Raw genomic sequence first — 14788 nt, 5'->3', positions numbered from 1 at the left:
TCTACGAGAAACTCGTGCCAAGTGAATGGCATTTTTTTTACCTCCACAACCAGAGATGCCTGAGATAGCTCCTCCCACCTCGCTGCCTTTTAAAAAATATATATATATATATATTTTTAGTCCATTTCAAATGAGTGGAGGTCTCTGAACGAATCTGCAGCTGGCAGAAATAACCCCACTCGCAACGGAGCTGCCTTTTTGCATCCCGTTAGCTTTGCCGAAAGAACGACTCGGGCGGCGTTGCCACGGCAACAGCGGCCCAGCCCGAGCGGACGGGGTGATTTGCGAGTTGTGAGGCGAACGTGAGGCCAAAAATAACAGCCGGCGCTGATGGCGTGTTCGTGTGCTTCGATCTGTGTCGGGGAAAAAGCGTTCTCCGCATGTGATGTGACAGTTTAGCGTCCTCTCCGTTCTATTTATATCTGCTGGCTCACACTTTCTCTCTCTCTCTCTCTCTCTCGGCATCTTTCCCTCCATCTCCCATCACCCCCTCCCCTCGTTCCTCTCCCTTCCACGTTCACCCTTCATCTCTCTGATTCGATGTCCTCCCGCCACGTATCCCCCCCCCTCCCCCCCCCCCCTCCCCCCCCCCCCCCCGCAGTGGCGTCGGTGTGCTTCGACGACGAGCCGTGCGGCGGAGGCAGCGTCATGTCGGAGGAAGACTCGGAGACGCGCTCCACCTGCAGCTTGGGTTCGTCTCCCAGCAGCCCCCAGGAGCTCCCGTCGCCCTGCCCCTTCGCCAGCTCCTCTTCCTCCTGCATGTCCTCGTCCTCCGCCTCGCCGTCGCCCACTCCCTCCTCCTCGTCCTCGTCCTCGTCCTCCTCCCCGTCCTCCCCAGCTCCTCTGTCCAGGCCCTGCAGCCTGGACCTGCCCAGCACCGTGTCGCTGTCCGACTTCGGCCTCATCTCGCCGGTGCTCGGGCCTCGCAGCGAGTGCAGCGGAGCGTCGTCGCCCGAGTGCGACCTGGAGAGAGGTGGGCGACACTTCAACGCACGTCACAACTTCCGCCGCACGTGTCTCGGCGTAATAAAAATAGACGGACAGTTAGGAGGTATTATTAAAAAAAAAAAAAAAAAACAGCACCCAACATACCTAACATTCATAATAATGGCACTAAAAGCTAAACTACACCAGACTGTACTTAATACTGCTCAAATGTTGCTTATTTGACTCCAGGATCAATATATATATATATATATATATATATATATATATATATATATATATTCTTATATTCTTATTCTTATATATATATTCTTAATTACTGCTTAAAGGTACTGAAAAAAAAATGCCGAATAGTGATTCATGATTGTGATTTTGTTATATCTACTGGTTTTTCAATCATACTTAAGACTTTTCAAGACCTTTTTAAGACATTACAAAATGAAATTGAACTTGCTGAAGGCCGCAGAGGCGCAACACACCAAATCTGCGATTGGATAATATTGGATAATACAACTCCTGCTAATTTCAGGTGAATTCTGCAGCTTGCAGTTACTCAATTTAAAACACTTTTGCTCAGCCCACATTTATACCGACATCAGATAATTATATGGCAAAAAAAACCAAAACATTTTTATGCAGTTTAATAAAGTAGACCGCATTGCAGAATTAAAAAAAATAAAAACTGCTAGAAAAGTCTTTATTTCCTTTTGCCTCGAGATGCATTAAAATCAGTCAAACAGATGACGTCGTCCGTCTTTGGACCCCTTGATTCAGATAAGGGAAAAACTCACCCACCCCACCCCCCCCCCCCCAAAAAAAACAAAAAACAAAACAAGCTCGAACGTCTGTAAATGAGTCCATTTGTTTACGCAAGGCGAGAGGGAAAAAAAAACAAAAAAAAGCAACATTGGAAGTGAGACGGATGACGGTTTGAGAATCTATTCTGGGTAAGACGTACGATCCGGCGCTACCTGCCCGCCGCCCGCCTGCTCCACCGCGGGGGGCCATTAGTCAAAGTGACAGCGAGCCGAGCGCCTCGCCCGCACAGAAAAGAAAAAAACAACAACAACAACAACAACAGCCGGAGAGAGGAAACAGTTCGCTGCACTTCAGTCAGTTTTAATGAAGAACTCTTAAGAGCTTTAAGCTCGGTTTCTACCTGGAGTATTGTCTTGCGTGTTTGATATCTTGCTCCCCCCTCCTCCTCCTCCTCCTCCTCCCCGCCCGATTCAGCCAGCCATTAATGTTTTAAACCCTCCTTATTTCGAACGAGTATTAAAAAGCGTCCCCGTCGCACATCTTTATTTAAATAGTGTTTTAAATGTGTAAGAGATTCCGTCCGCAGCTACGTTTGCTTGATTCGCTCTTCGTTACATTTTATGTTCCAGAAAACGCTGACGGATGTTTTCACAGATTAATCTCCAGCCGTTTCTCCACACGTTTATTCCCGCAGATACATTTGTTTGTTTTGTTTTAGTAACAGTTCTGTTTGTCTGCTTGAAGTGAATTAAGAGTGCCTTTTCTTCAAAAGACAGTCAGAGTATTCCTCCGCCTTTCGTCGACCAATTCACGTCTTTTGAAAATTCTACAATCAGTTGAAAGCCCGCCGGACGTCCCGTAGTTTCCTCACAACGTTTGATCTCTCATCCGTCCAGTTGCCTTTTGACTCGGCACTTCTCAAAAAAAAAAAAAAAAAAAAAAAAATCCTCCACCACCGAGACACATTTGCCTTCCCGTTATTAATGCCCAACAACAGTCTGGTGTTTGGAAAAAAACAACAACAACATACACGTTTCACTGACCTCCTCCCGTGCTGCAGGTGACCGGGCCGAAGGTGCAGAGGGGGAACTGGACAACGCTGCGGCCGGCAGCAGCAGCAGCAGCAGCAACAACAACAGCAACAGCAGCTCGACTTCCAGCGCCAAGAAGATCTTCAGCCTGGAGACGCGCTTCAGCTTTCTGAACCTGCGACGCCCGCGAGCCGTCAACAAAAACACGGACAGCTGTTCCCAGAAGGCGGACGCCGGCCAGACGGCGGCGCTGGTCAAAGGAGTCTGAGGAAAGAAAAAAAAAACAACAACAACAAAAAAAAAAAAAAAAAAAAAAAAGGAGAAATCCGTGAGACTCCTTCGTTTTCTGAACCGAACTTTGATAAACTGTCCGCGAGCTGTTTATAAGCTTCGCTGCCGACCGCCGCGCTCCCATTTCTAACCTCCGTGGTCAAAGAGAGACTTTGAATGTCATAGTCGGTGGAGATAAAGTTTCTTCTCCCTCGATGAAGGACGCCTTCGGACTCTCGTGTCTGAGAAATAAAAGAGCACCGTTAAGGTTGAAAATGTGTTGGTGAAAGGAGAGAGAGAGAGAGAGAGAGAGAAAAAAAAAAAGGTTATAAACACTTGTTCGTGGTATTTTTTTAAGCTTCTGTCACAAACGTTCAGCATTTGACAGGATCGTGCGAAACCCCGCTTTCCCAAAACGGAGAATTTGTGACCGTTAAATGGCACGCGGCACGCTGTCCACCCACGCGGAGGGGGGACGCCCCGCTTAGTTCGACTTTTAAAACGAAGCCACGCGCACACACACACACACACACACACACACACACACACACACACACACACACACACACACACACACACACACACACACACGCGCGAGGTTCACCAGCCTCGAACCCTTGTGCTACGTTCTGCCCGTGTTTGATAGATGGCTGTTGTACGTTCTGACGTTATGTACGCGTACGTTTTCAGGTTCAGGTCTCGGCTGTTAATTAACTTGTCTCATTTCCACATAAACTGCAATATGCTAAAAGTTTCATTGAGGCTTTCCACGGCCTATTTTTTTTTTTTTTTTTTTTTTTTTTTTTTTTTTTTATCACCATGATTGTGAATTTTACAGATTAAAATTTAAAAAAAAACGTAGAGAAAGCGACTCGACGGCAAGCGGAAAAGAGGTTTGAAGAAGAAATAACGCGTTCGTCTCACAGATGAGAAGTTGAATTCACAATTTATAGCAACGAACTCAAAATTAGGACTTGTTACTATTCGTGCTGCTTCGAATTAGCACGTCGCAGGTAAAACATTTGAAAGGGTTTTTTTTATTCGCGAAGCATATCGAGACGTTTCTGTATTTCCACTCGCGGTCGCCGTTCCACGCAATGTCTCATTTTAAAGTTTCAAAATGGTCGCGTCGGTGAACCGCGCGAAAGTAGCCGATGTGAGCCAGTTAATAAAAATCAGTCAGTCAACAATTGTTACAACGAATTAAGTGTTTGAGTTTTAAGTTGAGTTTTTGCTTTTGTTTTTTTAAATAAAAAAAAAATGTCGAACGTTTTCTAGTTCTTGCTTCTTGAATTGAAGAATTTGATACCGTTCGAACCTAAAGATATTTTTGGGGGTTTGAATTATTGGTCAGAAAAAAAACAAGATTTTTTTTTTTGATGACGTGACCAAAGACTAAAAAGAAAATTTGAATTCTTTACTAAACAATTAATTCAATGAAAGTCATTGTTGGTTGCAGCCCGACACCCAACAGTGACGTCATAGTGTCCTGACACACCCTGGCGTACTCTTCGTCATCACTGCATACGCGTATTGTTGTTGATATCATTGATCAGTTTTATATTCAGTATGTTATTTTTTTCTATTTCCTAAATACATAATGCGACATATTATTGTTAGTATTACATGGCAATCAACAGTTTTTCCCAGCTGGTAGTTCTACAAAAATATCTGCCCTCGTAAGAGTAACTTTGGCCACTATTGTCGTGTAACTAGATGTCTGTCTAGTTTAGCTCACAAACCCTTCAAATAACTAAGATGGACGTGAAGAAGAAAAAAAAGAAGAATTAAGTTTTCTAAATGTGAAGAGAAAAGGAGTTTTTGAAAATAATGTCTGTTAATGACTATGTTAATAAAGGATGTTTAATGCTCCAGTAACTTTTTGGGAAGGCAGGACGACATGTGAGGAAAAACTTTAATTAACCACAGTGGGTGTGCGTGTGATCATAATAAAAAGGTTCAACAGTGTGATTTACGTTTTTTTTGCAGATGTCAATAAACTATCATACTAGAATATTAATACAAATGTAATAAATGTCGTCTGAAATGTCAGAAAAAGGTCGAACTATAGTATGTTGAACAAAAAAAAAAAAAAAAATCATAAAAATGTTGTGAATAGTATGTGCTCCAAATATCATAAAGATTTCCCTGGACAATATATCGTCCAAAATGTCCCCCAAAAAAGCCATTCTTAAGCATGTCGTCCGAATTATGAAAAAAAGGCACACTAAAGCACCAAAGAAAGTTATCGAATCACAGGTACAATGGTCAGGGCTGGTGCCTTTCATTGAGGAGGTCATTGGTCGATTCCCGCTGGAGACACACTTGTAAATAAAAAAACAAAACAGGTATGTCGTCCGAAATATGATTAAAAAAAAAAAAAAAGTCTTACTATAGCATGTCGTCTAACATATGATAAAAAAGTATATAGTTTTTTTCATATTTTTGACTATGTGCTATAAGTATGACTTTCGTTCACTTTATGGAAGCCAACACAGTGGTGCAGCTGTCAGCGTTGTCGTCTCACAGTCTAAAGGTCAGTGGTTTGATTCCCTCCTGGGACTTTCTATTTGGAATTTTCATGTTCTTGCAAAACTAATAACCTTAAAGTAAAATATGTTGTCTATATTAAGGATGGCTAACTTATTCATGTAGTCCGTAATGTAAAACATTACATTCAAGCAAGAACATAATCCTCCACTAAGTTCCAGACCCCCTATCGAACCCAGAAGCTCCTGATTGTGAGATGACAACGCTGGCGTGGAACTGCACCATTTCGCTGTCTTTATTTTTATGCCTGTCTGACTTATATGACTTAAATAACTTTTAAACATGTTATTGAAGAGCGATCAACGGTGTAGTGGTTGGTGTTGTTGCCTTCCACTCAGAAGGTTCCAGGTTCAAGACTCGCCCTGGAAAGCATGACATTAACATCCCAGATGAAAAGTCACGTCAAAGGCAAGAATCAAACCTGGAACCTTCTGACTGGGAGACACCAATAAATTCAACATAGAAAGTCCCAGACGGAGATCAAACCACTGACCTTTAGACTGTGAGAGGACAACGCTGACAACTGCACTATTATGTTGCCTGACTTTAGCATGTCTTCCAAATTATTATAAAAAAAAAGTCATACTTTAGCATGTCTTCCAAATTATTATAAAAAAGTCATACTTTAGCATGTCTTCCAAATTATTATAAAAAAAGTCATACTATATCATGTCTTCCAAATTATTATAAAAAAGTCATACTATAGCATGTCTTCCAAATTATGATAAAAAAAATTCATACTTTAGCATGTCTTCCAAATTATTATAAAAAAAAGTCATACTATAGCATGTCTTCCAAATTATTATAAAAAAAAGTCATACTTTAGCATGTCTTCCAAATTATGAAAAAAAAGTCATACTATAGCATGTCTTCCAAATTATGAAAAAAAAGTCATACTATAGCATGTCTTCCAAATTATTATAAAAAAAAGTCATACTTTAGCATGTCTTCCAAATTATGACAAAAAAGTCATACTTTAGCATGTCTTCCAAATTATTATAAAAAAAAGTCATACTATAGCATGTCTTCCAAATTATTATAAAAAAAAGTCATACTTTAGCATGTCTTCCAAATTATGAAAAAAAAGTCATACTATAGCATGTCTTCCAAATTATGAAAAAAAAGTCATACTATAGCATGTCTTCCAAATTATTATAAAAAAAAGTCATACTTTAGCATGTCTTCCAAATTATGACAAAAAAGTCATACTTTAGCATGTCTTCCAAATTATTATAAAAAAAAGTCATACTATAGCATGTCTTCCAAATTATTATAAAAAAAAGTCATACTTTAGCATGTCTTCCAAATTATGAAAAAAAAGTCATACTATAGCATGTCTTCCAAATTATTATAAAAAAGTCATACTTTAGCATGTCTTCCAAATTATTATAAAAAAAAGTCATACTTTAGCATGTCTTCCAAATTATGAAAAAAAAGTCATACTATAGCATGTCTTCCAAATTATTATAAAAAAAAGTCATACTTTAGCATGTCTTCCAAATTATGAAAAAAAAGTCATACTATAGCATGTCTTCCAAATTATTATAAAAAAAAGTCATACTTTAGCATGTCTTCCAAATTATGAAAAAAAAGTCATACTTTAGCATGTCTTCCAAATTATGAAAAAAAAGTCATACTATAGCATGTCTTCCAAATTATTATAAAAAAAAGTCATACTTTAGCATGTCTTCCAAATTATGACAAAAAAGTCATACTTTAGCATGTCTTCCAAATTATTATAAAAAAAAGTCATACTATAGCATGTCTTCCAAATTATGAAAAAAAAGTCATACTTTAGCATGTCTTCCAAATTATTATAAAAAAAAGTCATACTTTAGCATGTCTTCCAAATTATGAAAAAAAAGTCATACTATAGCATGTCTTCCAAATTATTATAAAAAAGTCATACTTTAGCATGTCTTCCAAATTATTATAAAAAAAAGTCATACTTTAGCATGTCTTCCAAATTATGAAAAAAAAGTCATACTATAGCATGTCTTCCAAATTATTATAAAAAAAAGTCATACTTTAGCATGTCTTCCAAATTATGAAAAAAAAGTCATACTATAGCATGTCTTCCAAATTATTATAAAAAAAAGTCATACTTTAGCATGTCTTCCAAATTATGAAAAAAAAGTCATACTTTAGCATGTCTTCCAAATTATGAAAAAAAAGTCATACTATAGCATGTCTTCCAAATTATTATAAAAAAAAGTCATACTTTAGCATGTCTTCCAAATTATGACAAAAAAGTCATACTTTAGCATGTCTTCCAAATTATTATAAAAAAAAGTCATACTATAGCATGTCTTCCAAATTATTATAAAAAAAAGTCATACTTTAGCATGTCTTCCAAATTATGAAAAAAAAGTCATACTATAGCATGTCTTCCAAATTATTATAAAAAAGTCATACTTTAGCATGTCTTCCAAATTATTATAAAAAAAAGTCATACTATAGCATGTCTTCCAAATTATTATAAAAAAGTCATACTATAGCATGTCTTCCAAATTATGAAAAAGTCATACTATAGCATGTCTTCCAAATTATGAAAAAGTCATACTTTAGCATGTCTTCCAAATTATTATAAAAAAAAGTCATACTATAGCATGTCTTCCAAATTATTATAAAAAAAGTCATACTTTAGCATGTCTTCCAAATTATGAAAAAAAGTCATACTATAGCATGTCTTCCAAATTATTATAAAAAAGTCATACTTTAGCATGCCTTCCAAATTACTATAAAAAAGTCATAGCATGTCTTCAAAATTATGAAAAAAAGTCATACTATAGCATGTCTTCCAAATTATTATAAAAAAAGTCATACGTTAGCATGTCTTCCAAATTATTATAAAAAAGTCATACTTTAGCATGCCTTCCAAATTACTATAAAAAAGTCATAGCATGTCTTCAAAATTATGAAAAAAAGTCATACTATAGCATGTCTTCCAAATTATTATAAAAAAAGTCATACGTTAGCATGTCTTCCAAATTATTATAAAAAAAAGTCATACGTTAGCATGTCTTCCAAATTATTATAAAAAAAGTCATACTATAGCATGTCTTCCAAATTATTATAAAAAAAGTCATACTATAGCATGTCTTCCAAATTATTGTAAAAAAAGTCATACTTTAGCATGTCTTCCAAATTATTATAAAAAAAGTCATACTATAGCATGTCTTCCAAATTATGAAAAAGTCATACTATAGCATGTCTTCCAAATTATTATAAAAAAGTCATACTTTAGCATGTCTTCCAAATTATTATAAAAAAGTCATACTATAGCATGTCTTCCAAATTATTATAAAAAAAAGTCATACTATAGCATGTCTTCCAAATTATGAAAAAGTCATACTATAGCATGTCTTCCAAATTATTATAAAAAAAAAGTCTTATGTCGTCTAACATATGATAAAAAAGTATATAGTTTTTTTCATATTTTTGACTATGTGCTATAAGTATGACGTTCGTTCACTTTATGGAAGCCAACACAGTGGTGCAGCTGTCAGCGTTGTCGTCTCACAGTCTAAAGGTCAGTGGTTTGATTCCCGCCTGGGACTTTCTATTTGGAATTTTCATGTTCCTGCAAAACTAATAACCTTAAAGTAAAATATGTTGTCTATATTAAGGATGGCTAACTTATTCATGTAGTCCGTAATGTAAAACATTACGTTCAAGCAAGAACATAATCCTCCACTAAGTTCCAGACCCCCTATCGAACCCAGAAGCTCCTGATTGTGAGATGACAACGCTGGCGTGGAACTGCACCATTTCGCTGCCTTTATTTTTATGCCTGTCTGACTTATATGACTTATATAACTTTTAAACATTTTATTGAAGAGCAATCTGTTGATTGGTGTTGTGTAGTGGTTGGTGTTGTTGCCTTCCACTCAGAAGGTTCCAGGTTCAAGACTCGCCCTGGAAAGCATGACATTAACATCCCAGATGAAAAGTCACGTCAAAGGCAAGAATCAAACCTGGAACCTTCTGACTGGGAGACACCAATAAATTCAACATAGAAAGTCCCAGACGGAGATCAAACCACTGACCTTTAGACTGTGAGAGGACAACGCTGACAACTGCACTATTATGTTGCCTGACTTTAGCATGTCTTCCAAATTATTATAAAAAAAAAGTCATACTATAGCATGTCTTCCAAATTATTATAAAAAAGTCATACTTTAGCATGTCTTCCAAATTATTATAAAAAAAGTCATACTATATCATGTCTTCCAAATTATTATAAAAAAGTCATACTATAGCATGTCTTCCAAATTACTATAAAAAAAAGTCATACTTTAGCATGTCTTCCAAATTATGAAAAAAAAGTCATACTGTAGCATGTCTTCCAAATTATTATAAAAAAAGTCATACTTTAGCATGTCTTCCAAATTATTATAAAAAAAGTCATACTTTAGCATGTCTTCCAAATTATTATAAAAAAGTCATACTTTAGCATGTCTTCCAAATTATTATAAAAAAAAGTCATACTTTAGCATGTCTTCCAAATTATTATAAAAAAAAGTCATACTATAGCATGTCTTCCAAATTATTATAAAAAAGTCATACTATAGCATGTCTTCCAAATTATTATAAAAAAAGTAATACTATAGCATGTCTTCCAAATTATTATAAAAAAGTCATACTTTAGCATGTCTTCCAAATTATTATAAAAAAAGTCATACTATAGCATGTCTTCCAAATTATTATAAAAAAGTCATACTATAGCATGTCTTCCAAATTATTATAAAAAAAAAAGTCTTATGTCGTCTAACATATGATAAAAAAGTATATAGTTTTTTTCATATTTTTGACTATGTGCTATAAGTATGACTTTCGTTCACTTTATGGAAGCCAACACAGTGGTGCAGCTGTCAGCGTTGTCGTCTCACAGTCTAAAGGTCAGTGGTTTGATTCCCTCCTGGGACTTTCTATTTGGAATTTTCATGTTCCTGCAAAACTAATAACCTTAAAGTAAAATATGTTGTCTATATTAAGGATGGCTAACTTATTCATGTAGTCCGTAATGTAAAACATTACATTCAAGCAAGAACATAATCCTCCACTAAGTTCCAGACCCCCTATCGAACCCAGAAGCTCCTGATTGTGAGATGACAACGCTGGCGTGGAACTGCACCATTTCGCTGCCTTTATTTTTATGCGTCTGACTTATATGACTTATATAACTTTTAAACATGTTATTGAAGAGCAATCCGTTGATTGGTGTTGTGTAGTGGTTGGTGTTGTTGCCTTCCACTCAGAAGGTTCCAGGTTCAAGACTCGCCCTGGAAAGCATGACATTAACATCCCAGATGAAAAGTCACGTCAAAGGCAAGAATCAAACCTGGAACCTTCTGACTGGGAGACACCAATAAATTCAACATAGAAAGTCCCAGACGGAGATCAAACCACTGACCTTTAGACTGTGAGAGGACAACGCTGACAACTGCACTATTATGTTGCCTGACTTTAGCATGTCTTCCAAATTATTATAAAAAAAAAGTCATACTATAGCATGTCTTCCAAATTATTATAAAAAAGTCATACTTTAGCATGTCTTCCAAATTATTATAAAAAAAGTCATACTATATCATGTCTTCCAAATTATTATAAAAAAGTCATACTATAGCATGTCTTCCAAATTACTATAAAAAAAAAGTCATACTTTAGCATGTCTTCCAAATTATGAAAAAAAAGTCATACTGTAGCATGTCTTCCAAATTATTATAAAAAAAGTCATACTTTAGCATGTCTTCCAAATTATTATAAAAAAAGTCATACTTTAGCATGTCTTCCAAATTATTATAAAAAAAGTCATACTTTAGCATGTCTTCCAAATTATTATAAAAAAAAGTCATACTTTAGCATGTCTTCCAAATTATTATAAAAAAAAGTCATACTATAGCATGTCTTCCAAATTATTATAAAAAAGTCATACTATAGCATGTCTTCCAAATTATTATAAAAAAAGTAATACTATAGCATGTCTTCCAAATTATTATAAAAAAGTCATACTTTAGCATGTCTTCCAAATTATTATAAAAAAAGTCATACTATAGCATGTCTTCCAAATTATTATAAAAAAGTCATACTATAGCATGTCTTCCAAATTATTATAAAAAAAAAAGTCTTATGTCGTCTAACATATGATAAAAAAGTATATAGTTTTTTTCATATTTTTGACTATGTGCTATAAGTATGACTTTCGTTCACTTTATGGAAGCCAACACAGTGGTGCAGCTGTCAGCGTTGTCGTCTCACAGTCTAAAGGTCAGTGGTTTGATTCCCTCCTGGGACTTTCTATTTGGAATTTTCATGTTCCTGCAAAACTAATAACCTTAAAGTAAAATATGTTGTCTATATTAAGGATGGCTAACTTATTCATGTAGTCCGTAATGTAAAACATTACATTCAAGCAAGAACATAATCCTCCACTAAGTTCCAGACCCCCTATCGAACCCAGAAGCTCCTGATTGTGAGATGACAACGCTGGCGTGGAACTGCACCATTTCGCTGCCTTTATTTTTATGCGTCTGACTTATATGACTTATATAACTTTTAAACATGTTATTGAAGAGCAATCCGTTGATTGGTGTTGTGTAGTGGTTGGTGTTGTTGCCTTCCACTCAGAAGGTTCCAGGTTCAAGACTCGCCCTGGAAAGCATGACATTAACATCCCAGATGAAAAGTCACGTCAAAGGCAAGAATCAAACCTGGAACCTTCTGACTGGGAGACACCAATAAATTCAACATAGAAAGTCCCAGACGGAGATCAAACCACTGACCTTTAGACTGTAAGAGGACAACGCTGACAACTGCACTATTATGTTGCCTGACTTTAGCATGTCTTCCAAATTATTATAAAAAAAAAGTCATACTATAGCATGTCTTCCAAATTATTATAAAAAAGTCATACTTTAGCATGTCTTCCAAATTATGAAAAAAAAGTCATACTTTAGCATGTCTTCCAAATTATTACAAAAAAAGTCATACTATAGCATGTCTTCCAAATTATTATAAAAAAGTCATACTTTAGCATGTCTTCCAAATTATTATAAAAAAAGTCATACTATAGCATGTCTTTCAAATTATTATAAAAAAAAGTCATACTATAGCATGTCTTCCAAATTATGATAAAAAAAAGTCATACTATAGCATGTCTTCCAAATTATGAAAAAGTCATACTTTAGCATGTCTTCCAAATTATTATAAAAAAAGTCATACTATAGCATGTCTTCCAAATTATTATAAAAAAAGTCATACTTTAGCATGTCTTCCAAATTATTATAAAAAAAGTCATACTATAGCATGTCTTCCAAATTATGAAAAAGTCATACTTTAGCATGTCTTCCAAATTATTATAAAAAAAGTCATACTATAGCATGTCTTCCAAATTATTATAAAAAAAGTCATACTTTAGCATGTCTTCCAAATTATTATAAAAAAAGTCATACTATAGCATGTCTTCCAAATTATGAAAAAAAGTCATACTTTAGCATGTCTTCCAAATTATTATAAAAAAAAGTCATACTTTAGCATGTCTTCCAAATTATTATAAAAAAAAGTCATACTATAGCATGTCTTCCAAATTATGAAAAAAAGTCATACTATAGCATGTCTTCCAAATTATTATAAAAAAGTCATACTTTAGCATGTCTTCCAAATTATTATAAAAAAAGTCATACTATAGCATGTCTTCCAAATTATTATAAAAAAAGTAATACTATAGCATGTCTTCCAAATTATTATAAAAAAGTCATACTATAGCATGTCTTCCAAATTATTATAAAAAAAGTAATACTATAGCATGTCTTCCAAATTATTATAAAAAAAAGTCATACTTTAGCATGTCTTCCAAATTATGAAAAAAAAGTCATACTATAGCATGTCTTCCAAATTATTATAAAAAAGTCATACTTTAGCATGTCTTCCAAATTATTATAAAAAAAAGTCATACTATAGCATGTCTTCCAAATTATTATAAAAAAGTCATACTATAGCATGTCTTCCAAATTATGAAAAAGTCATACTATAGCATGTCTTCCAAATTATGAAAAAGTCATACTTTAGCATGTCTTCCAAATTATTATAAAAAAAAGTCATACTATAGCATGTCTTCCAAATTATTATAAAAAAAGTCATACTTTAGCATGTCTTCCAAATTATGAAAAAAAGTCATACTATAGCATGTCTTCCAAATTATTATAAAAAAGTCATACTTTAGCATGCCTTCCAAATTACTATAAAAAAGTCATAGCATGTCTTCAAAATTATGAAAAAAAGTCATACTATAGCATGTCTTCCAAATTATTATAAAAAAAGTCATACGTTAGCATGTCTTCCAAATTATTATAAAAAAGTCATACTTTAGCATGCCTTCCAAATTACTATAAAAAAGTCATAGCATGTCTTCAAAATTATGAAAAAAAGTCATACTATAGCATGTCTTCCAAATTATTATAAAAAAAGTCATACGTTAGCATGTCTTCCAAATTATTATAAAAAAAAGTCATACGTTAGCATGTCTTCCAAATTATTATAAAAAAAGTCATACTATAGCATGTCTTCCAAATTATTATAAAAAAAGTCATACTATAGCATGTCTTCCAAATTATTGTAAAAAAAGTCATACTTTAGCATGTCTTCCAAATTATTATAAAAAAAGTCATACTATAGCATGTCTTCCAAATTATTATAAAAAAAAGTCATACTATAGCATGTCTTCCAAATTATGAAAAAGTCATACTATAGCATGTCTTCCAAATTATTATAAAAAAGTCATACTTTAGCATGTCTTCCAAATTATTATAAAAAAGTCATACTATAGCATGTCTTCCAAATTATTATAAAAAAAAGTCATACTATAGCATGTCTTCCAAATTATGAAAAAGTCATACTATAGCATGTCTTCCAAATTATTATAAAAAAGTCATACTTTAGCATGTCTTCCAAATTATTATAAAAAAGTCATACTATAGCATGTCTTCCAAATTATTATAAAAAAAAGTCATACTATAGCATGTCTTCCAAATTATGAAAAAGTCATACTATAGCATGTCTTCCAAATTATTATAAAAAAAAAGTCTTATGTCGTCTAACATATGATAAAAAAGTATATAGTTTTTTTCATATTTTTGACTATGTGCTATAAGTATGACGTTCGTTCACTTTATGGAAGCCAACACAGTGGTGCAGCTGTCAGCGTTGTCGTCTCACAGTCTAAAGGTCAGTGG

The 14788-nt window shown here is 34.4% G+C and overlaps 1 protein-coding gene across 1 annotated transcript in view; it reads left to right on the top strand.

Moving 5' to 3' along the window:
• The window catches only part of sh3bp5b (SH3-domain binding protein 5b (BTK-associated)), a 32037-nt gene extending 27625 nt beyond the window's left edge, over window positions 1–4412 (top strand). The window contains exons 8-9 of the mRNA XM_069174984.1: window positions 602–973; window positions 2765–4412. Coding sequence (XP_069031085.1) covers window positions 602–973; window positions 2765–3003 — 611 coding nt within the window. The 3' untranslated portion in view covers window positions 3004–4412. The remainder of the gene's footprint in view (window positions 1–601; window positions 974–2764) is intronic.
• Window positions 4413–14788: the final 10376 nt, after the last annotated feature.

The sequence above is a fragment of the Embiotoca jacksoni genome, unplaced genomic scaffold, assembly GCF_022577435.1.
Source record: "Embiotoca jacksoni isolate LCO1_2020_lvr unplaced genomic scaffold, fEmbJac1.0.p SCAF_63, whole genome shotgun sequence".
In the NCBI taxonomy this organism is placed as follows: domain Eukaryota; kingdom Metazoa; phylum Chordata; class Actinopteri; family Embiotocidae; genus Embiotoca; species Embiotoca jacksoni.
This window is presented reverse-complemented; position numbering and strand designations above follow the sequence as displayed.